Source organism: Hemicordylus capensis, chromosome 2 (assembly GCF_027244095.1).
Source record: "Hemicordylus capensis ecotype Gifberg chromosome 2, rHemCap1.1.pri, whole genome shotgun sequence".
Lineage (NCBI taxonomy): Eukaryota > Metazoa > Chordata > Lepidosauria > Squamata > Cordylidae > Hemicordylus > Hemicordylus capensis.
The window spans coordinates 262,697,582-262,721,694 of record NC_069658.1 but is presented as its reverse complement, the minus strand read 5'-3'; the positions used below and the strand labels follow the sequence as shown (position 1 = coordinate 262,721,694).

The 24,113-nt window shown below is 43.2% G+C and overlaps 1 protein-coding gene across 4 annotated transcripts; it reads left to right on the top strand.

The window, feature by feature from the left end:
• Positions 1–2,399: 2,399 nt before the first annotated feature.
• LOC128347817 (butyrophilin subfamily 1 member A1-like) lies at positions 2,400–19,148 on the top strand. Of its 4 annotated transcripts, XM_053302969.1 has the most exons (9): positions 2,400–2,612; positions 2,995–3,014; positions 3,799–3,929; positions 5,304–5,657; positions 8,224–8,505; positions 10,703–10,807; positions 11,736–11,756; positions 13,531–13,563; positions 15,697–19,148. In XM_053302969.1, exons 3-9 carry the CDS (start codon positions 3,860–3,862, stop codon positions 16,212–16,214), a joined length of 1,383 nt encoding a protein of 460 aa, XP_053158944.1. In that variant the 5' UTR covers positions 2,400–2,612; positions 2,995–3,014; positions 3,799–3,859; the 3' UTR covers positions 16,215–19,148. The 4 variants fall into 4 exon arrangements, with proteins under 4 accessions (XP_053158944.1, XP_053158943.1, XP_053158942.1 ...); XM_053302968.1 differs by lacking the exon at positions 2,995–3,014; XM_053302967.1 differs by lacking the exons at positions 2,400–2,612; positions 2,995–3,014 and adding an exon at positions 3,315–3,442.
• The last annotated feature ends 4,965 nt before the right edge of the window (positions 19,149–24,113 follow it).

Genomic DNA, 24,113 nt, shown 5'->3' with positions numbered 1-24,113 from the left:
CTGAGATGAGCCTGGAGATCAATGCAATAATGGCTGCTGATGTCATAAAGGCTGTACTTTCCCTCCAAAGCAGGGAATATCAGTCCTTCCTATGTGTTTCCTAGGGGGCAGGTTTTTTGGGTGGGGGGCTCTCTCCTACATAAAAGGTTGCAGAGTCCTCAAATAACACCTATTACCCCCCCCCCCCCGTTGTCTGATGGTACTTGTATTTCTGGTGCTAGCAAAGTGGTTCATGAGGAGGCAGACATTCACAGTCATGCAAAAGAAGTTTGCAGAAAATAGTCTCTGAAAACCTTTCAGCATTGCTCAAGTGAAAATAGCATATTACCACCCCGCTCCCGCCCTAAAGGTCTCTTTTGCTTTGTGGATATAATTCAGTCATCCAAAAACCTTTGGTTTAAGTTAAGAGTTAATGTCACCAAAGTATCGCCTATATAGTAACTCTGGAGCCATAATTCAACAGGTCTCCTCTCCAGTCCAGCCGCAATCTCTTACAGATACGCTGGCCTGATGGATTTCTGTCTGATGTATCTCTAGAGGGCACAGTTCTTCCCCCAAATGTTATGTACAATAGTAAAAGTCCTTGCAGAAATTCAAGATATATAGCCATTTCATATATAATTCCTTCAGCCTTTCATTCACCTCCTTTGGGGCTGCTAGCAATAGAAGGGCTTGCTTGGCTTGGCCCTCAATCTGAATGAAGTGGGGAGGCAGGTCTGCTTGGAAGGAATTCTTCCTGACTTTGATAACTGTGTTTATTCAGAACAAAAGATGGGGAGCATTGCCTGAATGCCTTAAGAGCATGCTGACATGTTTCCTTCCCTAAAAGAGCAAAAAGTGGAGTGGGCAGGGGGCGAGACTATTTTAGGGGTAGCAATTAATATCTTTGCAACATATCCCATCCTTCATTTGGCATAATTCTGAATGAACTAATTGTTGCCCTAGTTGCTCAGACTTTACTCCTATCCTTCAGTTTGCTTTGCTCTGGAATATAATCAAAATAGGTTTCTTTACTGTATCAAGTGTCATTGAGTTCCACAGATCAGTTTGCAAAATAAATGATAATGGTTATGCAGTTTTTTCTATTTGCTGAAATGCTATTAATATATCACTATTCATGTTTCAATAAACTTCCTCTTAAGTGCTTAACGGAATCAAACACTTAATCCAGGTGTCTTCAGCCGCTATTACCAGCTTTGGATGAGATGTGAACAAATTAATGTCAGCCTTGAAAACTTTCTGGGACTGAAACTGCCTATTGAATCCTGTGGAGGTTATCTGAGGAATGCAGCTGTACAAGTGACATTTGGGGGAAGCACTGTCCTTTGTAGAGATGCATCGGGCTGAAATTAAACTGGGGCATCTCTAGGAATTGACTGGGGAAGCTGCACTTGTTGAATTTCTGCCTGGATGCATCCCTCCCCAGCCCAATGTCCAGCTGAAAAGCCAAGGCAAAATGTGGGTGCATGGAGCCTCATTTCTAAAGCTGCCAGCATAATACACCAGACTGTACAAAGTCTTTACCGCCTATATGGCATGGAAGTCAAGATGGGCACCTTAACGTGGAACTTCCATGTTTTTAAAAACATTAGTGAAAAACAAAAGCATCTTAACTCTAATCTTAAACTGAAGGTTTTTGGATGACTGATTTTCCAGGCTTTTAAAAAAGAAAAATCTGATTAGGCACTGCAAGGAAGAGATGTGTAACATGTCACTTTTCCATGCTGGTTAAGCCGAGTATCCATATTCATAGGCATTATACCTCTGATACTGAAGGTATAATGTTTGTTTTGTGTCAGAGGTATAGGCCTTCACCACTTCACCCCCACTACCTCACATAGCTTTGCAAGGTCCCCCATTACCTTGCCACAACCTTATGCTCCTCATAAGCCCATTGGCCTAACCTTCAGTTTCTTTGCACAGTCTTTCATAACCTCCATGCATTCATACGCAAGTTCTTTGGTCCTTAATTGTAAGGATCATCCGCTGAAAGGCACAGTATAAATCTTCTAAATAAAGAAATAAAGGCAAAGAATAATTAGACTGTAAGTTATTTAACACTTGAGAGAAATTCCTTCAGTATTTCCATATATGCTCCTACTGAAGGTTTGATTGTATGGTAATATATGGAAATTTAGTTAATTATTTGATTAGGTGAATACCAGCCATGCCAGGTATTGAACAAACTAAAAAAAAACTTTTAATCAGTCCCAAAGTATTTTTGCTCTTTCTGTAAACTTTCTGGAGTAGTCTGACTGTTGGTGATAAGCTGTAGATGATATCCACTTAAAAGCTGACCTCCTTCCCCATCTGTTTACCACTGATAAGGCAAATGGACCTTTAAAAGAGATCCTGCTCTCTTTCTTCCTCCTTAGCTGGACTTGGCATAAAGACATGGACATGACTGAGATATGTTTGTTGCCCAGTGACAAGAAATTCCTGAACATCATGCCTCTTACAACTTTTCATGGATTGCCCAAGTACAGCTTTGAGATTCTGGAAAAAAAAACCCTCTATAATCAGGGGGGAAAGAAGAGGACAAATTTTCAGAATTGACATTAGTTCTTAAGAAAGGCAACAGAGGTAGATTCAAGGAATTCTTCACTCTTAAGGTAAGGAGAAAACATGACTCTTGATTTTGCTAAATACAGTGACAACTAAATAGACTTACCAGTAATGTCTGGAGTCTTCTTTTGAGTTTTTAAGGTTAACATATTTCCAGTGAATGACATAATGAGGAAAATTACTCAAAGCAGTACTATTGAAATTAAAACAAGAAGTCAGGCAATGTCTCACTTGTCCCTTCTATTTCAATGGCACTATTTTGAATGATGTTCCTCATCATGTAGGCCATTGTCTTTAATTGTATCATATCTATGCCAATAGTTTTTCTGTTTGATTTTTTTTTTTAACGACCAGGATTACAAGCTTCCAGTTAGTATAAGAAGGGCTCAAGATTGGTTTCTCTGCTTATTTCTTGTTTGTTTGTTTCAGACTCCTCAGTCCCCTGAGTGGTAAGAAGTTCCAGTGAGAGGCTTTTAAAGGATCTGTTTCTCCACGAGAAGAGACAAACAGGACATTATTTTGTAATCAATTATTTATTTCTGGATGTACAGTTTGAGACAATAGGGAGAGCAAGTGTGCTCTCAAGTAGCACTACTTCCAAAGTGTCCTAGATGCTGCTATATCATAAAATCCCTACTCTAACCGCCTACCTAATCCCAAAGCAGCAATTGTACAGCATCCCAGTGTTTTAAAAGCTCCTTCTACCATCCAGAATTCTTTCAGTAAGCTTTCCCACCAGTCTCCAAATTATCTTTTTCCTGCTCATGTTCAAACTCCAAAAAGAGTTTACCTCAGCTTCCATCACAAATTCCAGTGGCTTTTAGTTTCATCATCAAAGAAAGCACCTTCACCTATCAGATTTTATGAAAACCTAAAGGTAATTGAGGATGCCTGCTAACTGAGCAAAGAGACACCTTTGAAAGTGGTGATTCTCTTATATTTAGCACTGGGAGAGCAATTGCATCTATCCAGCCCCAGCACAGCATCTCTCCAGTGGCTGTTGCTGGTATCTGCCTTATGTTTCGTTTTAGCTTGTGAGCCCTTTGGGGACAAGGAACCATCTTATTCATGTATTTATTTTTCTATGTAAACCGCTTTGAGGACTTTGGTTGAAGAGCCGTATATAAATATATCCTTACTAGTAGTAGTAGTAATAGCAGGACTATGTAATCCTACTATAATCAAAGAGCCTGTTTTCCAAAAAATAATAATGTCCTGTTTCCTTTTTTACAGAGTTTGTTTTGTTTCCCTGAGTGAAAGTGAAGGCTTCTGTGTCTTCTCTTATGATCCAGAAATGAGTGCCTTGTTCTCATCCATTCTCACCATTTTCTTAGTGGTTTCGCCTATTAATAATGTGGACCCAGGTAAGGATCCATCTAATCCTGGTTGAAATGTTTTGTTTTCCTTTGAGCAGGCAGAGATAAAATGTCTACTAATACTCTTACAGTACAAGCCTATGTATGTTTACTCAAGAGTAAGTCCCATTGTGTTCAATGGGGCTTACTCCCAGGTAAGAGTGGATAGGATTGCAGCCTATCCATATACTTTGATATACATTTCTCATATAAATACAAATAAAAATTCAAAGAGAGAATAATTTTTCTAATTCTAATAGTTATAATATTATAATTATAGTACTATTAATTATAATATTATTTATAATTATAGTACTATTAATTATAATAATATTATTTATAATTATATTATTAATTATAATTATAATTATAATACTATTATTATTAATTATAATTATACTATTATTTATTATTATATAATGGCATGCTGCATCAGACCAAAAGTCCATCTAGTCCGTTACTCTCCTTGACAGTGCTGCCCTCATGTCCCAGAGAAGCTCAGAAGTAGAACAACATCCCTTTCCGTTTTCTTCCCTGTTGCTTGTGGAAATTTCATTTATATCAACTTTCTAGCTGTTCCACCAAATAATTTGGATAAATGAGGTAATGCTTTATATGGAAATGTTCTTGATAGGATGCTTACACAATGCTTTGGGCCTATTGAAGCCTCTTGCACTTTCACTCAACTGTGTGCTCTCTGAACTGTTGCAATGCTAGTCTGGTGGATGTCAGCCAATAATAAATTCATTCATTCATTATTTATTTAACACATTTGTATACCACCCAAAACGCAAGTCTCTGGGCGGTTCACAACAAAATAATAAAAACAACAAATAAAAAGGTTAAAACATTTCAACAATTTAAAATTTAAAACGCTAAACCTATTAAAAACACAATTAAAACAATAATAAAATAAAATGATGATGGTGGTGGCAGTGGTGGCTGACATGATGCACAGTCCTAATGGTGACAGTGGGACATGCGGCGCTGCTGCTGCTGCAGACCTGGAAGCTGTGGTGCTGCTGTAGAGAACCAGTCGTCGTGCTAGCAGCATCACAGTCTTTATCTCCATTGTCACGAATGGGGAAACTTGCGGTAATGCTGCTAGTGCAGCTGCTGGTTTCTACAGCCACAGTGCCCCTTCTGGGTCTGCAGCAGTGGCATTCCAAGTGCCACCATTCCCATTAGGCTTGTGCAGCATGTCAGCCACCACCACCACCACCCATTGTTGTTGTTGGTGGTTTGTTTATTGACTAATAACAATAATAATAAATGTGCTTCAGCACACAGTTTGGAATCACTGGTCTAGCCATATATAGCACTGCTTATTCAGCTTGTGTAGTTGTTTGTGATTGTTTGCTCAGTGTTTGGTACATTTTACAGTCCAGTTGGCAGTGAATGGCCCACTCCACCCAGTCACCGCTGCGCTGAATGAGGACATTGTGCTGCATTGTCATCTTTACCCCAGGACAAGTGCTCAGAATATGGAGATAAAATGGTTCCGCTCCCAGAACTCTTCATATGTATACTTTTATCACAGTGGCAAAGATCATTTGGAAAGGCAGCAGCCTGAATACCAAGGAAGGACAGAATTTTTGAAAGATGGCCTTGGTGATGGAAAGATAGCTTTGAAAATTCTAAATGTCAGCCTTTCTGATGAGGGACAATACCACTGTTCTGTTAAAAATGGTAGTTTCCATCAGGAAGCCATGGCCACGTTGAACATGAAAGTGACTGGTGAGTAAGCAGTGAATCATTTGGAAGTCCCATCTAATCCTGTTTCACGGAGTGGCCCAGCATATGCCTCTGGGAAGCCAACAGGAACGAGATGAAAGCATGCCCTCTCTCCTGCTGTTGCTCCCCTGCAACTGGTATTTAGAGTCATCTTGCCTCTAAGCCTGGAGTCAGCCTATCACCACCAGACAAGTAGCCATTGATAGACCTGCCCTCCATGAATTTGTCTAAGCTCCTTTTAAAGCCATCCAATCTGGTGGCCATCACCACATCCCGTGGCAGAGAATTCCATAGATTAATTATGGGCGGTGTGAAAAAGTACTTCCTTTTCTTTGTCCTAAATCTCCTGGCCTTCAGTTTCATGGGATAACCTGTGGTTCTAGTGTTGTCAGAGAGGGAGAAAAATTTCTCTCTAACTACCTTAGTTGCTTTTCTTCTAAACTAAAAAGCCCCAGATGGGAAGAGCCCCGGAGGAATTTGCCTGTTTTTCCTTCTCTGCCTCAAGGAATCTTTGGTCAAGGGACCTTCTGGTATTTCCCCCCTCCCCACTCTCTCCAATGCTGATGCTTGGGAGGGACTACTAGGGTCAGTTTTCCATAAAGCAGCACCAAGGAGCTGCTCCAAAGGAGATGCCATCTTCCAGCCTCCTGTTTTTAACTCTGTATATTGAGAGCTGGGCACTTTCCAGATTAGACTCTGAAACAGGGTCATGATGTAACTCCAAAGTGTGCTTCTGCACTTCCTGTTTTGTGACACCACAGTCCTGGCACTGACAGCAGGATGCTATTAACATTCCTGATGCCTTGTTTTGGTTTTAATCTCTGCGAGTTATTGCTATGATGTTGTATGTCCAGCAGCATCACCTCCCAAAGCTGCTTGTCTTCCTTCAGCCTCTGTTTGCCTCTCAGGCTTACCACAGAGTCTAGTTACAGCAGCCTCATCGTGGACTCTGCTATCCGTACCCTGGTTTCTTGACCCCGCTCCTTCCTCTCTCCTTGTTCCTATATGAACTTGCCTTCCCCTCTCTCAGAACTCTTTTTGTTCCCTTCTTTCGCATGTAGCAGCCCTTGTTTACATAACAAGCCCTTTCCCAACCCATCCCAGCTACCCCAAATCTTTCCCCCATCCATGCCCGGATAAGTCCTTTATTTGGGAAGATGCTGCTTGTTTGTGTGCTGCCTCAACAGTTTTGGAAACAGATTCATATGAAAATTGAACAAATCTTAGAAGTTAAGATTCCCTTTCTTCCAGAAAATTTTCTTTTAAGTATGATAAAACCATATATTCCTGCTAAATCAGACGAATTGTGTTTATATATGATTACAGCGGCCAGGATTATATAGGCATCTAATTGGAGTATTTTGGAAATCCCTTCCTTAAACGATTGTTTTTTGAAAGTGTAAGATTATGCTTCAATTTCAAAAGTCTCAGCTTTTGTACATGGCATGTCTACTGAATTATTCATGTCTGTCTGGGAACCTTTTATAAATTACAATATCCGTTATGGTCAAACTTGGTTCCCATTTTCTGGATTTGACTTATAGTGTTTTTGATATGTAACTTACAAGAAGCTGATCAGATCAGATTTTACAATTCTAAGAGTCCCAATTTCTTTTGCTTTATCTTGTTATAGATACTTTTTCTGTACTGATGTAATTAATTAGAAAAATGGTTTTTCATCATGAAGAATAATTGGTTTTAAATTGTTTTTATGGTGATTTGTCTTTGTCCTCTTTGGTCTATTTCTTAATAAAAATTCTTATTTAACAACAAAAGAAGGACAGTGAAAGGTAGTTCCAACAGGCCTATCAGGGCTAGGACTCATTTTGCACTGATGGGAGGAAATGTAGTAAGAGTTCCAACTATTGGAGCTCGCGCCTATCACTTTCAGAATTAATTCCAGCTAGCTGGCCTGGGTGCAGAGCATCTGTGCCTCAAGTTCTCCCCCCCCCCCCCGCGCTCTCCCCATTCTCAGCCCCACTGATGCTGTTTTCAGACACTCACCCCCACTGCTGTCGCCATCATTTCCTCCCCTCCACCCACATGCCTGTCTACTGCCGCTTTCCTCTGCCTCTCCTGGCAGCTCACTCGCAAACTCTCACAAGAGCTGCCATACATGGGATTAGCAGGTACATCTTGGAGAATTATATAGATAGATAGTCCCAACACAGAGACCACCAGGTCTGATTTGCCTTTTGGAAGTATCGGACTGCACAGACCTAGAAATTGCTACATTTTTGCCCTTTCATAGCATGTGTGTCTTGACTCACTTAACGAGTCATCCAGAGACATTTGATCTGCAGTTCATCAGGTTTCTGCTGGTGATGTAGGTCCTGCAAGCAGGTCAAGGATGAGGGATGTGGGCAGAAGTAGATGGATGATAGCAGCATGGACTTGAACTGGATGACATGCTAGTCCATGCCAATTCTATTATTCTGTTCCTTTTTAATTATTTTGTTCCTTATTGCCACTGCTGGATTTTTAAAAAAATGTTATTCTGAATTGATTGTAAAAAAAACTTTAAACAGACTGATTCATCTTTAAATTTACACATTATATTTATGTTTAGCTTCAGGCACTGGTCCTCATATATACATTGAAGGATATCAAGATAGAAGCATCCGAATTATTTGTCAATCCAATGGTTGGTACCCAAAGCCTGAGATTCTGTGGAGACATCCCAATGAGAAACATCTACTTTCACGGGCTACAAAAAATTCCCAGAAGCACAATGGGCTGTTTGAAGTACAAAATGATATAATCTTAACAGGAAGTTCAAATCAGAACTTGACCTGTGTGATCAGGAATATCCTCCTCAACCAGGAAAAGGAAGCAACCATTCATTTAGCAAGTAAGTTAACAAGAAATATTTCCAGTTATTTTGCATTTTAAAATTATAATACTCAAACAATGTGGAATTGGGGATTTTTTGAGACAGTCAAGTTTGCAGATAGCACTGAGTAAACTCACAAGGACAGTGAGTAGCTCCAGTAGGTTCTCCTCCAACAAGATTACTAGAGAAGATGGCAAATGGAATTCAGCATTAAAGTGAGTGCAAGGTAAGAAAACATGATCATTTCCCCTCTAGTTCTTTTTCAGCTCAAAATTGTCTTCACCAATGTAGGAAAATGTTTGAAAAAGATAGATGAAAAAGCCTCTTTGGGTGGACAATCTAACATTTTTAAAAAACAAAACCCAGAGGGGAAAGGGTTAAACAGCCTCTCTCCAAATCTTCATCTTCTGTCTGTATCAATTGAGCATACTTCTAGGTTACTTTTTTTAAAAATAGTGAAGGAAAGAACCATGGAACACGAAGTATATTTGCAAATGGTCAATTTGGGCTTTGGATCTTGACTTCTAATCTGCTCAGAAAGGAGACTCAAAGATTAAATACAAAACAATTTTGAGGCAAACCCCTAAACAATCTTTTAAAATGAATTGTAAGGGCTCTAAAGAGGCAGAGTGGTTAAATTGAATAGGGCTTCAGGAGTCAGAGAGGTAGGGGAAAGAAAGAACCAATAACGTTTTGGCAACAAACCAAAAGATTCTATCCAGTAATCTTTTGCATTTTGTTGTTTGGACATTTTTCCCAGTAGGGTTCCTATAGAGAGTGTGGGGGAGGAGTCAGAATGAAAAGGGAGGGGGAAAATGGAATTGTTTCTGAATAAAGCTTAGTTAAACAAACATAAGATTGCTTTGAGTTTATCCATTCATTTACAATCTCTGGGTCAGTTCAGACGATACTTTTCCAGCCCATACAAGTATAAGGGGAGTGTGCCAAAAGCATGCCCATCATGATGTAGGAATGTGCATGGTACCGGCAGGGGAGCATACCTTTTTAAGGGTGGAGGAGGGTGCCTTTACCCCTCACCCCTCCTGCCATGCTTCCCCTGCCGGTGCTCCATTGAATAAGTTCCCATTGGGGCGGCAGCATACCTCCCTGCCACCCCAGTGTCCTCCTCGGCTGGAAGTTAAAGGAAGTACCCGGCACACATAGGCATGCCAGGCATGTGCGCGTGCACATCATGCTCGTGCGTACGTCAGGTGAGCGAGCAGAATGTGCGCATGCGCCTGGAGTGTACATGCGCAGTGGGTACTTCCTTTAACTTCTGGTCGAGGAGGACACCAGGGCTGGGAGATATGCCGCCTTCCCCCTCCCCTCCCATGGGGACTTATTCAATGGAGCACCAGCAGGGGAAATGTGGTGGGAGGGGTAAGGGCACCCTCCCCCACCCTTAAAGGTATGCCCCCCGCCTTTGAACCTCTGGTCGATCGGACCGGTTCGGAGGCCCATAAAGGGCCTCTGAACTGGTTCCATTCACATCCCTATCATGTCATCTTGGGTATACATCTCATGCCCTCCCAGCATGCTCCTTTATCACATGGGGAGGGCTGTTTGTCTGGACAGCAACTCAAATACTAGTTTAAACAACACAATGGGTGCACTCTTGGCAAGTTCAACCTTTTAATTGTGTGCCCTGGAAAAGTATATAGTAATTCAAACTGGCCCAATATGGATTGCCTAGGATCTATGCAAGTGGGCACCCATAATTAGGAATTACTGTTGCAGGGGTGAAATTTTAAATAGCACTTTGTGAGGAGGCATTCATATGGCCATTCAGTGTTTACAACCAGTGTGTAGATTAGAGAAAGATAAGCAGTTCTGGAGCATGAATGGAACTGGAGAAAGAAGTGGGGAGGAATCACTCTGCTTTTCTTTGGTTTGTTAGTTAAACATTTATTTTATCATAAAATCCTTGAGCATTTCCAGATGGGGCTTTTAACTCACTTCTTCTCCAGAATGGAGGGTGTACATTCACAGATTTACCCCCAAGTCCTTGTAAGCCATCAAGGAGCTCTCCAGACACGATTCAGATTTTTCATTGCACATTAGAGCGTAGCCCATTTTATGTCTGGGGTAAAATTCCATTATTTTTCCCCTCTTTTGTGGGGAGGGCAAATTTGAACTTGTGGTAAAGCCTTGCAGTAAACCCTGCTGTCTGGAAATGCTGCAAGCTTCCAAACTAATGTCTGTTGTTTTGTTACAGATCACTTATTTCCAAAAACCTCTCACTGGATAGTGGTTCTGTGTGTCTCCCTGATGGCTGTGCTTGGCCTTATTGTCGTCATCCTTTACCTGTTTAACCAAGAGAGTGAGTAGTACGATGGGAAACGCAGCTGGAAAGAGCAGCCACAGGCCTTCTAACTGTTCAAACAGTGGCTGACATGATGGGCAGCCCTACACTGATGTCAGGGACCTGGCAGGGCTGCTGTGCAACTTGAAAGGCTGACCCAGTTGTGCAGTGCAACTCAACCTGAAACTGCTTTGGGGCCATCACAAAGTGCTACTTCAGTTGCAAACAATGACAGTCACGCTGTGTGATTGCCTGGAAGTGACTTTAGGTGATTCTGCAGCAGCTCCACTGTTGGGATTGCCTTTCAAATTGGGCAGCAGCAGCAGCCCCAGTGGTTCCCTCATGTCTATGTAGGGCTGGTTGCCATGTTAACTGTTATCTGTTAACTGTTATGTTTTTATGCTTGTTTATATGTTTTTAGCTTGATGTTTTTATTGCTTGATGTTTTTACTGCTTTTATTGTATGTTTTAATTTTTGTAAACCGCCTTGGGGTTTTCTTTTAACGAAAGGCGGTATAGAAATGTAAAAATAAATAAATAAATAAATAAAATGTTGGCCAGAGGCAATAGCGACATACAGTGCAAAAAAACCCCCCTAGTTTTTACAGAAACCACAGTCTTGGAAAATTAAAAAAAAAAAATTAAAGTTGATGAAACATTTTTCTTAGTACTTAATCTAAATCTACCTTTCTGCAACATAAACCCAATTCTAATTCCTTCTCCTTTCCTCATTATTGTGTGATTATTCTTTTAAAGATGTTCTTCTTGCAGTTGTATCATTCTTATTTGAATTATTCTGCTATTAGACTTGTTTTGACAGCAGTCTTGCTTCTTGTTACTGAGAAATAATACTGCCTTAAGATCAGTGGGGCTTATTTGTAAATAACTAAGAATTGCATACTTGTATACTTGCAATATTAATACTTATTTTTCTTTTTTATTCTAGAAAAGCTTGCTGCGGAACTTAGTAAGTGATTCTGTCTTTTTTTTCAGAAGTAAAACCTCCAGTGCAGTTAGGTTTCATATGTCATAGGAACATAGGAAGCTGCCTTATACTGAGTCAGACCACAGGTCCATCTAGCTCAGTATTGCCTACACAGACTGGGAGCAGCTTCTCCAAGTTTGCAGGCAGAAATCTCTCTCAGCCCTATCTTGGAGATTCCAGGGAAGGAACCTGGAACCTTCTGCTCTTCCCAGAGCAGCTCCATCCCCTGAGGGGAATATCTTACAGTGTTCACACTTCTAGTCTCCCTTTCATATGCAACCAGGGTGGACCCTGCTTAGCTAAGGGGACAAGTCATGCTTGCTACCACAAGACCAGCTCTCTTGGTCTCATGGTAGCAAGACTAAGACCACGTCTCCATATAGATGCCTCAAACATCACACAGAATATTTCTTTTCAATAAAAATGCCCTTTAAAATTGCAATGGATGTAGTAATAATAATTGAAATATGGCATTCATATTAGACCACAAGTGCTTATAGGCATGTGTCTGATTTTTCTATAAACTTTTAGAGCTGTAGCTCTTTCCCCCTCTGTGTGTCCTGTTAGATAACACAATGAATTATAGTTATCCCTTATATTGCAGCTTTCACCACAAGAGTTCAGTTCAAACAATGTAGAAAATAACTTTTTGGTGTCCTATCAGGAAAAAACATAATTTTGTTTCCCATCTTATTTCAGTCATAGAACTCAAGGTGGCATATCTTTGCTTCACTTCAGCAAGGTGGCTGCATCATATGCCCTCCAGACCATGCCCTGGCACAAGACAATTGTCCTTATACACACTGTTTTGCTTTTGTTATACAGCATCAGGACTGTATGAAACAGACCCCTATTCAATTCCGAGTCTTCCTCAGAACTTTGGAGGCAGCCTCAATTAAAATCAACTTTTTACATGGCTGAGTCGATTCAGTTTGGCTACATTCAAAGGGGTTGCTTCTAATTTATTTATTTATTGTTAAATTTATATACTGCTCTTTCATTAAAACAATCCCAAGGTGGTTTACAGCAAAATTTAAAAACAAGATGGTAAAAAAATACATAATTAAAAAATTAATAAATTAATATAATATAATAAATATAATATAATATAATAGGGTCCAAAGCATCACCCAGCCCCGCTCCCTGACTCTTGTACTTACTGGACAGGACTATCTTAAACGGCATTATTGCTCCTGACAGCAAGAGAGCAGCAGTTGCTGCAGCTTCACATAGAAAAGTATGTAGAAAGTGGAAAAGAAGGAAGAGGGTGGCATCTGAGCTGACGAGGTGGTGAGTGGGCTGATGTGGGGGCAGCACTGGTAAGAGAAGCTGATAGTCAAAGATAGTGGCAGCAAGCAGGTGGGTGATGCTTGTGGCTGGGGAATAGGATGCTCATATTCACATGATGCTCTGGCTGCCTGAGGCTCTTGCCTCATCTGGCATTGTGAAAGAACCACCGCTGGTGCAGCCGCTGCTCCCTTGCTTCTGGGAGTGAAAATGAAGTTTAAAAGAGGCTTACCAGATAAGTAAGGGGTTGAGGAGCTACAAAGGCCTATTCAGTCCCAAACTGGACCCAGCTGAGCCTAATTCAACCTGAATGGGATGGCGGTTTGATTTGGGTCAGTTGGGCTAAATTGGGTTCAATTGGGTCAGTTCCATTTGAATCACTCTCCAAAGGTGGCCATACCTCTGGAGGGGATGCTCAAAGTTCATAACGTTATACAAGTACTAACTTTAATAATGTGATTGCTTTTAGAGTGGAGGCAGTTGGTGATGCCGGTAGAAAAAGGTAAGTAGCTATTGTGTTTACATATAAAAAGCTTTTGCATTGCTATTTATTTTTTACACTAGATATGCATCCTCTGGCCATTCCCCAATGATGAATTTTCAGATTAATTTTTATGTGGTAAAATTACCATGATGTGGTAGTGCATATTTACCTTATACAAGCCACACAGCCCAATTCAAGCAGACCCAGTCACAACATTGTTCTGTTTGGGGTGAGGTGATGCCTCTGTTATGATGGTGGCAACTAACATATGTGGCATTTAACTGCATTCAAACAGCTTACAGACTACTAACAAACTGCTAACTTGGCAAAGAGGCACCTTTTAAATGTGATTCTCTTTATTTAGCAGGGGGAGAGTAACTGGTCCTCTCCACCCCCAGCACAGTACCTCCAGTGACTGTTGCTGGTGTCCATCTTTCATTTTAGATTGTGCGCCCTTTGGGGACAGGGGTTCATCTTATATTTATTTATTAGTTCTCTGTGTAAACCACCTTGAGCCATTTTTAGAAGGACAGTATAGAAATCGAATGACTGACTGACTGATGACTGACTATGCTAAAGTGCTGTCTTCCTAACAGGGGCGTAACTACAATAGGGCAAGGGGAGACAGTTGTCTGGGGGCCCACTGCCTTGGGGGGCCCCCAGAGGCAAGTCACATGACTGACTCCCCCAGCCGCACACCCGCCCAGGCTTCCTTCAGTTGTATTCATCCTCCGAAACTGATGTGAGTGTTAAGACCTGGAGCTACCAGAAGAGCATGTTTTTCTCTAGTACCATTAAATGACTTGCAATTTACTATGCTTTTTGTTACTATTCAGCCTCCTTTAAGATTTCTTTACTTCATGAGCTGAGCTTCAGTGAGGGAGGGGCCCATTTTAAAATCTTGTCTCTGGGCCCACTCCAACCTTGCTATGCCCCTGCTTCCTAAAGATGTTCCATGGACACTCTTAAGGTGGTTTTTAAAGTATAGAACTTTTACAATAGCTAGAGATTATTTGCATATGATTCCAGTTAGAAACATTTATTCTGAGGAAACTGACTTCAGTACAGTGCTGTTGCAAAACCAGCACCACTGAGAACAAGGGAAATGAGGAAGACTCGTAGGGCATTCCATATGTAGAAATGTCTCCTTCCTTCCTGCATAGTTTAGTTAAGGATAGGAAAAACAGTTTATGGCCAAACCCAAATTAAGGTGATGAGCTTTCAAAATTAAGCACTGAAAATAGAGGCTGACATCCTAAGGGTGCATGTGTGTTAAATAAAGCACACTTGCAGCGCTAACCTCCTCACTTCCAAAGCATACGCACTCTTGTACAAGAGTAACTTTTGCATCTCTCCCCTTGCTCTCCTGTTTACATTGTCACACCCCTGAGGGACATGTTTCTGTGGGTCAAAGAAAGCAATGAGCATTTTCAAAGGAAGAGAGGAAACGGGGTGGGGGTGGGGGGAGAAATCACAACCCTTTTCAAAAGCACCACATTACAGAAGTGGGGAGACTAGTACAGTGTGCATGCTTTTGTTAGGAGCATATGTGCACTGTTAGGATGTCAGCCATTATTGGTGCAGGATGCTTCTGTGGCTCACCTGTCCTCTCGCAGGGTGGGGGTGGGAGGAGCTATTCTTCCTGTCATGATTATACAGGAGGAATATAAGAACAGCCCTGCTGGATCAGGCCCATCGAGTCCAGTATCCTATTTCACACAGTGGCCCACCAGATGCCACTGGAAGCCACAGGCAGGAGTTGAGGGCATGCCCTCTCTCATGCTGTTACTCCCCTGCAACTGGTATTCAGAGGCATCCTGCCTTTTGAGACTGGAGGTGGCCTATAGCCCTCCAACTAGTAGCTCTTGATAGACCTCACCTCCATGAAGTTATCCAAACCCCTCTTAAAGCCATTCAGGTTGTTGGCTGTCACCACATCTTGTGGTAGAGAATTCCATGAATTGATTATGCATTGTGTGAAAAAGTACCTCCATTTGTTGGTCTTAAATTTCCTGGCAACTAATTTCATGGGATGACCCCTGGTTCTAGTGTTATGTGAGAGGGAGAAGAATTATGTTATGTGTGAGGAAGAACTGCAACCCTGTCTCATTAACACTCCCTTCCCTCCCTCTTCCTTGCTTCATTTGGTAGCAACTACTATAACTCTGGATCCAGACACAGCGAACCATGAGCTTATCCTGTCTGCAGACCGGAAGAACGTTATTCAAGGGTTCATGTGGAACAGACTGCCTGACAATCCTAAAAGATTCAGTGCTGAACGTTATGTGTTGGGAAGTGACGGATTTTCCTCAGGGCGGCACTACTGGGAAGTGGAGGTGGGGGATCATGGGTATTGGGCTGTGGGGGTGGCTCGAGAGTCTGTGAGGAGGAAGGGGAAGCTCTGCCTTGACCCCAAAGAAGGAATCTGGGCTGTGGAGAAGTATCATTTCCAATACCAAGCGCTGACCATCCCCAAGACTCCTCTCTCTCTGCAGAAGAGACCCAGGAAACTTGGGATTTATTTGGACTATGAGATGGAACAGGTGGCGTTCTATGATGTCAATCACAAGACACTCATATTTAGCTTCTTCTCAGCTGCTTTCAATGAGGAGAAGATCTTCCCTTTCCTGCATGTGGGGGTAGGGTGCTGGCTTACCCTGTGCCCCTGAAGCCTTCTTTGCAAGTGGATCAGTAGACCAACTGTAACCTGATATGGCAGGGCCATCAAGCACAGACTACCCCAGGGAACTGCTGCCTCTAGCTCTCCATGGGAGTCACAGAACTCCTTCTCCTGGCAGCTCTCCTCCTGGACTGGTCCCTCTTCACTGGCCAGCTCTGGTTTATATAACCCTTGGCAGGTGGGGCAAGTCTCGTGAGAACTCAGGCCAAGCTCTCACGAGAGTTGCTCCTATCCTGCAATGACTTGCTGTCTTAAAGCAACGGTGTGCTGTTATCATGTGGGGGCCAGGCAGATGCTCCCTGGCCGGGGCAAGCAGCCACCTCCAGGGCTGCAGGGTTGGGAGGAACCAACAACAGTCACATTGGGAGGGTAGGTTCCCGAGTGCCAGCCCAATCTCTTGTAGTAGCCTCTCGGGGAATCCCTGACAGGCATACAATTAGAGAAGTGTTGCTGAATAATTGAGATAGTTGGTATTTGGGTCTGTTTCATGGTCTGGTTCTCTATCTAGAAGTTCTACATTCAACTAAAGGTTCTACATTGTATCCTTAGAGACTTACAACCAATTCTTGAGAATGTCCTATCCCTCAGGAAGGCAGTTGGAAGAGACTTTTGCTTGCTTATGGACAACCCCCGAATCTTAAGAATGATCAACCGTCTCCTAATTCTGAGCATCCATTCCTGTTGTGATGACAGACTCTAGTTCAGGACCCCCACTGTTCCATAGGATCAATAAGATGGAAATGATAGGTTGTTCTAGTAAGAACTAATCTGCCTACTTTCCTTTCACTATCCCTACAACGGGACTAAATCTGGTCCAATCAGGCAGGTCACATTCAAAGTTGTGAACTGCACCTCAAATGTTCATGCATCCACTATCTCGAATTGGGGTGGATGAATAATCACAAACTACGCCATTGAGGTGTCCTGATGTGTTCCTACAGCTGTAGAAAATGTGGTTCAAATCTTGAATTGGAGTGTATGACATCATCACAAACTATGTTGTTGAGGTGCCCCTCTGTGTCCCTACAACCGTACCAGATTTGGTCCAAATCAATTCCCACTTGCACTTCAAACATTCATGTGTCCACCAGTTTTAATTAGGGTGGATGACATCATTACAAACTATGACCTTGAGCCATTCTGTGTATCCCTACACCTGAAGCAAATTTGGTTCAAATCGCTTAGGCGGTTTACAAGTTAGCCCAATTGCGCCTCACAATGTTCACGCATCTGCCATATTGAATTGGAGTGGATGACATCATCGCAAACCATGCCATTGAGGTATCCCTGTGTGTCACTCATTACATATGTACCAAATTTGGTTTAAATTGGTTAGGCGGTCGACATGTTAACCCTCTTGCTCTTCAAATTTTCATGTGTCTGCCATCTTGGATCTGGGTGGATCATACATTTACGAACTAGACCATTGAGGTGCCCCTATGTGTCACTCATTACAACTGTACCAAATTTGGTTCAAATCGGTTAGCCTACTTGCGCCTCAAAGGTTCATGCGACTGCCGTCTTAAATTGTGGTGGATGCATCAAACTATGCCATTGAGGTGTCCCTATGTTTCTCTACAGCTGTAGCAAATTCAGTTCAAATTGGTTAGGCAGTTCTCAAGTTAGCCCACTTGTGCCTCAAACATTTACTCATCCACCATCTTGAATCAGGGTAGTCATCATCATGGATGGACCACCTCTTCAGGGGTGTAGGACCTATTAGGTCCACCCAAGAAGGCTATTGGATCCTATAGGATTTCAAGAGACCTTGGAGGGTTTTAGAGTTGGTTCTGCCAGTGATTCTGTAGATGCCCTGGTGGAGACCTGGAATAGGGAGCTTATCAGGACAGTAGACACTATCACTGCTAAGTATATTTTTCCATTCCACTTCAAACTGGCCTCATGGTACACTGAACAGCTATGAGAACTGGAGCAGCAAGCAGCTAGAGTGTAAGTGGAGGAAGACTTGACCTGAATCCGATAAGACATGACGCAAAGCCCACATGAAGGCTTATTCTGTGGCAATATATGCAGCAAAGACCCCCAACCCCGCCACCCTCTCTGTAAAGTGTATTAGAAAGTAAATAAAATGGAGCCAGAAGACATAGCCTGAAGACTAGAATGTCAGTGGAAAGGTATATTTTGCTGGCATGCGTGAAAGTCTCAACTAAGTGGTGAAACAAATGTGCAGAGAAAGTTGCAGTAGAAATGTATCTACATTGCAAGCGGTGAAACAGCATTATTATTGTGCTCAATAGAAGCTAAGCTAGTCAAATTGTAGCCACTGCAAAACAATGAACGTTCTCATTGCTTTTCAGACATGTGCAGTGTGCCAGCAGCTGCTTGCATGTATTGCTAAAAGTATGACTTTAACAAATATGCTTGGAGAACTCTAGTCTTGGACTTCAGCATAATAACTGCTTGGCAGCTGTTGGCAGGGGCGTAACTATAATAGGGCAAGGGGAGACAGTTGTCTGGGGGCCCACTGCCTTGGGAGGCCCCCAGAGGCAAGTCACATGACTGACTCCCCCAGCTGCACAACCGCCAGGGCTTCCTTCAGTTGTATCCATCCTCCAAAATTGATGTGAGTGTTAAGACGTGGAGCTACCAGAACAGCATGTCTTTCTCTAGTACCATTAAATTACTTGCATTGTCCACAATTTACAAAACCTTTAAAAAAATAATTTAGAATGATGTTCTGTTGTGGCACAAAAATATAAAATTTGTACTCTGCTTTTTGTTACCACTATTCAGCCTTATTTAAGATTTCTTTACTTCATGAGCTGAGCTTCAGTGAGGGGTGGGGGGGCATTTTAAAATCTTGTCTCTGGGCCCACTCTAACCTTGCTACACCCCTGGCTGTTGGCACTTGGCCTGGTTCAGCTAAACTGTGATTTCTTAGTACTAAAATAAAGTTTGATTGAAGGTGATCAATTGTATTTGAGAAGCTTTGTTTCTTCCACAACATGCAGCAAATAAGCAATTCTATTCTGCAGGTATTGCGCCTGCAAGTTCGCGTCCAGCGGAGTTGTTCAGAGTTGTGAGGAGATTGACTCAGGTTCCATCTTTTCTGAACTTAGATTTGGATTTTTCGCTGTGATGCTTTTAACAATTTCCCCCCTCTTGTACCTCGGCCGCGGTAAGAATAAAAAAACTAAAGAGCAGAGGTTTGGCGGGGCGGGCCCTCCAAAGAAGGTTTTGGGGGCTTTACGTGTGTGTGTGGGGGGGGGAGGCCTCGTGGCTGGGTGGTCTGGGTGCCCAAATGACCTTGGTGTGCCCTTGGATCTAGGGCCTGGGCCCTCTTTATAATTAATCATGCTCCCCCACACCCAAGAATATTAGGTATGTTGTTTAAAGTCTCTAATACAGCACCCATGAAAGTAGAAGCAGCAGGTGAGGCTAAGAGATCTTTCTCCTGTGCTTTGTGCAGGTGCCTCCACTGCTGGGCTTCCTTTCTGGAGGAGGTCATGGAGGAGGGAGGGGGCTGATGAGATTTGGGGCCTTGTGAGATTTGAGGCCCGGCCTAATGACACTTCAGGTCACATCACACAGTAGCCACTAGGAGTTTTGTCTCTAGCACATTGCCTCAGTGGCCACCACTGAGTACCTAATGAACAAACCTTGGTGGGGTTAAGAAATTCTTCTGTTCAAATCTCACCTCTGCCATAAACTCCTTGGATGGCTTTAGGCCAGCCTTTATTTCTTATTGACAATATATTGCCTTGACATTAATTTGTATTGATAAATAAAGGATGTTTAGTAGCCACAATAACAAATTAGACTACTACTACTACTAGGAATATTTATATACCGCTCTTCAACAAAATTGTCAAAGCAGTTTACATAGAAAAATAAATAATACAGAAATAAGATCCCCTGTCCCGCAAAGGGCTTACAATCTAAACAGAAACATAAGGAAGACACCAGCAACAGCCACTGCAGGGATGCTGTGCTGGGGTTGGATAGAGTCAGTTGCTCTCCCACAGCTAAATATAAGAGAATTACCATTTTAAAAAGTGTCTCTGTGCTCAGTTAGCAGGGGTTATGTGTTATGTTCTAGCTTCTAAGGGTCAAACTAGATATTACATCATATGGGAGGCAGGTATAACACTTTTTATTTCACAGCCCTCTATAAAGGATATCAGCATGGTGTAGTGGTTAGAGAGTTGGACTAGGACTGGGAGACCTGAGTTCAAATCCCCATTCAGCCATGAAACTCACTAGGTGCCTCTGGGCCAATCACTGATCCCTCAGCCTAACCTACCTCACAGGGTTATTGTGGGGATAAACATAACCATGTAGAGCACTGTGGGGTGCTTGGAGGAAGAGCAGGATATAAATGTAAAAATTAATAAATAATGAAAACAAAACAAGCAACCCCTCACTCCTCCCTTTTCCTGTATTCAAAATGGCAGCTTTCTAATCCTAGATGGGACTAATCTATAGGCTAAACATTAGTACATTGTGTGGTTTAAATATGGGAGAGAAAATGGGACAGGAAGGGAATTGGCTAGTTGAGGGACTTAACAAAATTAGCCCCTATCACCAGGATATTTAAACAGACACCTCTTTATACAGATGTCTGACAGCAAAGAGGGGGGAGGTGAAAGCGGTATGCATCCCACAGGAAAAACTAACAGTCTGCAAAACAGAAACTTTGGCCTCCGGAATGTTTTCCAATCACACTGAAGGCTACCAAATTAATATGGTTTCATATGTATTTTTAAATACATATATTAAATACGTACTTTTGTCACAGCAACGTTTACTGCTATGCATGCCCACAAATTTCATATACACAAATCCGGCACACAGCACTCCACCTGAGAGCTCTCCAGGCTTCCATTGCTGCTAAGGTAAGCCTCCACAAGCAGGGGTGCACCTAGGTAATTTTGGAGCCCGGACCTGGAGGGCTTCAGAGCCCCCCCGCCGCTTGAAGGCTTAGGAACATAGGAAGCTGCCATATACTGAGTCAGACCATTGGTCTATCTAGCTCAGTATTGTCTTCACAGACTGGCAGCGGCTTCTCCAAGGTTGCAGGCAGGAATCTCTCTCAGCCCTATCTTGGAGAAGCCAGGGAGGGAACTTGGAACCCTTTGCTCTTCCCAGAGCAGCTCCATCCCCTGAGGGGAATATCTTACAGCGCTCACACTTCTAGTCCTCCTTTCATATGCAACCAGGGTGGACCCTGCTTAGCTAAGGGGACAAGTCATGCTTGCTACCACAAGACCAGCTCTCCTCTGCTGGGGGCAATTTCTATCTTCCTTTTTTCCAACCACCGCTGTGCGGTGGGGATGGATGCTACTTGGCAGGGATGGGGCGGCTGGCGGGGTATGTGTGCAGGCTCTGAGAGAGAGATTGAGGTAGGGGAGGCAGAGGCAAGAGCTGTGTGTGTGCAAGAGAGCCCCTAAATGGGCTGAAAATGGCCCAAACTGTCATTTGGGCAGCAGGCGGGCTCAGGGAAGGAGCCCTTGCTGCTGCCTCTGCCTCCCTTGCCTTGGTCTCCCCTTTAGTGCCCACATCCTGTCGGCCGCCTCCGCTACCATCCCCACTGCACAGCAGCGGTTGAAGAAATTTTTTTAAAAGAGATTTAACTTGCATGGTGGGAGTGGGGCAGCAGTGGGGCTCTGGGGAGGCCCCCAGAATATTTGGAGGCCCCAGAGACAGGAGGACATGGACCAAATCCCCAAGGACTGTGGCTAAGTGCCCCTCTGTCCACGAATGTTGGGCAGTGGTAGCAGCAATGACTCAGAGTGATCCCCAGCAATTGTGCTAGTGGCCGCTCTTTGCCAATAATTCAGTACGTGACCGTGGGGCAGGGGTGTAGCTATAATTGAGCGGATGGGTTCAAAGGACCCAGGCCCCCCAGCTCCTGAGAGCCCCCCAGCTCCACCCCTCCCTCACTCCGCGGGGCTGCTGGGGAGAGGGGTGAACACAGGCCCCCTCTCCTCTAGCTACGCCCCTGCCGTGGGGGCAGAGGCACTGCACTCTAAGGTGTGCATTCTGTGTTTCTAAGGTGTGTTTGAATTAGTTCACAGCATAATGGCATTGCCACTTGATTGTGGAGTGGGGCTTTCTTGGTGATTTTCCCCATTAGTTTTTGAGCATCAGGTTTGTGAGATTTCGAAAGAAAGAAAAAAGTTGGCAATGCTCCCCATCAAGAACTTTAACTGAATCAGTAAGTATTCCTTGCTGGTAGAGGTTGGGAAGTTGATTCAGTTGCTACACCCTCCAGCCACACTATCAGCCAGGGGCATAGCTATAACCAAACATCATGGGACAAATGTCCCTGACTCTCTTCCTGTTCATTCCTCTTCACTCCTCCTGTTCTCACCTCTCCAGCCCACTGGCATACTGTTGGTTCCTGATTGGAGGGCATGTCTTGGCTTCAAGTGAGGCAAGTCCTCTAGGAGGGGAGGCGTGTCAGGCAGCATTCCTCTCCCCCTCTTAACCAGCTAGCTAATGCTCAGGTTCAGCCCACCGCACTGTCAGCATGACTGACAGGCTCAACACTGAGAGAAAAGTCACTAAGTATCAATCAGCAATTCATAAGGATGGAAACAGAGAAGGATGCTACCCGATACTCCTCCCCCTGTCCTCCTACAGCTGAAACGATCTTAAGTTAAAGGAGCTAAGGGACCCTTTTAAAATAATGTCCTTGTTAAAAAGAACAGGCAAAGAAAGCCATAGCACTCTTTTTCTCTACTCCTCCATCCCACCCCATTATTTCTTAGCAACAGTGTTCAGTTTATCTCTAAATCCTGGAAAGACAGAAGCATTCTTGATGTTGTATGAATATATGAGGTGACAGTATGGTAAATGTATTAAAAAATGTTCCTGAACCAGGGGAATGCACGTGCACAAGTGTATGTGTAAAAGTGTTTGCACTTGTGCAGAGTGCATATTATTTTCATAGGACTGCTCCAGCATGCCAGGAATGTTTTGTTTTTCAGCATGTCCTTAACATATGAATACAGAGGTGCTCTTGCCCCTGGGCATCTGGGCCGAAGTCCAGGGCCTCCACACTTCCTGGGGGCCCCCAAATCCTTTTTAGGATGTCCCGGGTGGTTTGGTCATGTTAAAAATGTGTTTAAAATACTGTTTGTGTGGGTGGGTGGGGGCCCTCCAAAAGCCCTTAGGTCCAGGCTCCAAAATTACCTAGGTGCACCTCATATGAATATTTATAATCAAATATTTATAATCTGCTTTTCAACAAGGGTTCCCAAAGTGGCTTACATATTATATAAAATAAATAAAAATAAATGGCTCCCTATCCCCAAAGGGTTCACAATCTAAAAAAGAAACATGATAGCCCCCCCCCCACGCCCGCCCACTAGCACACATACACACACACAGCCACTGCCACGGGAGGGATGTGCTGGAGATGGACAGAGCCCGTTGCTCTCTCCCTACTGCATAAAGAGAATTACCACTCTAAAAAGCGGCTTCTTTGCTCAGTTAGCAGGGTTACCATTCTTCTGCACATACGCGGGGGGGGGGGGAGAAGAAGAAGGCAGGTAGGAGCCCATCTTTCTTAGCCCAGGGCCCTTGCCAACTTTGCTACACCGCTGGTCCAAACTGGCCCCAAGTTCAACAGAATGTGTAGGATTGCAGCCTAAAATAAATATACATTACACATTCCTAAAAACTGGGCTGTAGTGCTGTTGTCCTTTTCCCCCTCCCAGAGAAGTTCCTGTGCCTTCAAGGATTTTACAGCAGGCAGGAGATGGGGTGAAGTATTCCACAAACCTTTGGGGGAGAAAGCTGCACCTGTCCAATTTCCCAAAGACTTAAAAGATTAAAATAGAAAGTGGCATTCCTACACAATCAAGTCCCCCCTTTACTTTTAAAAACCAAACGAAAGCGTTTGCGTGCACAGGCTCCTTGC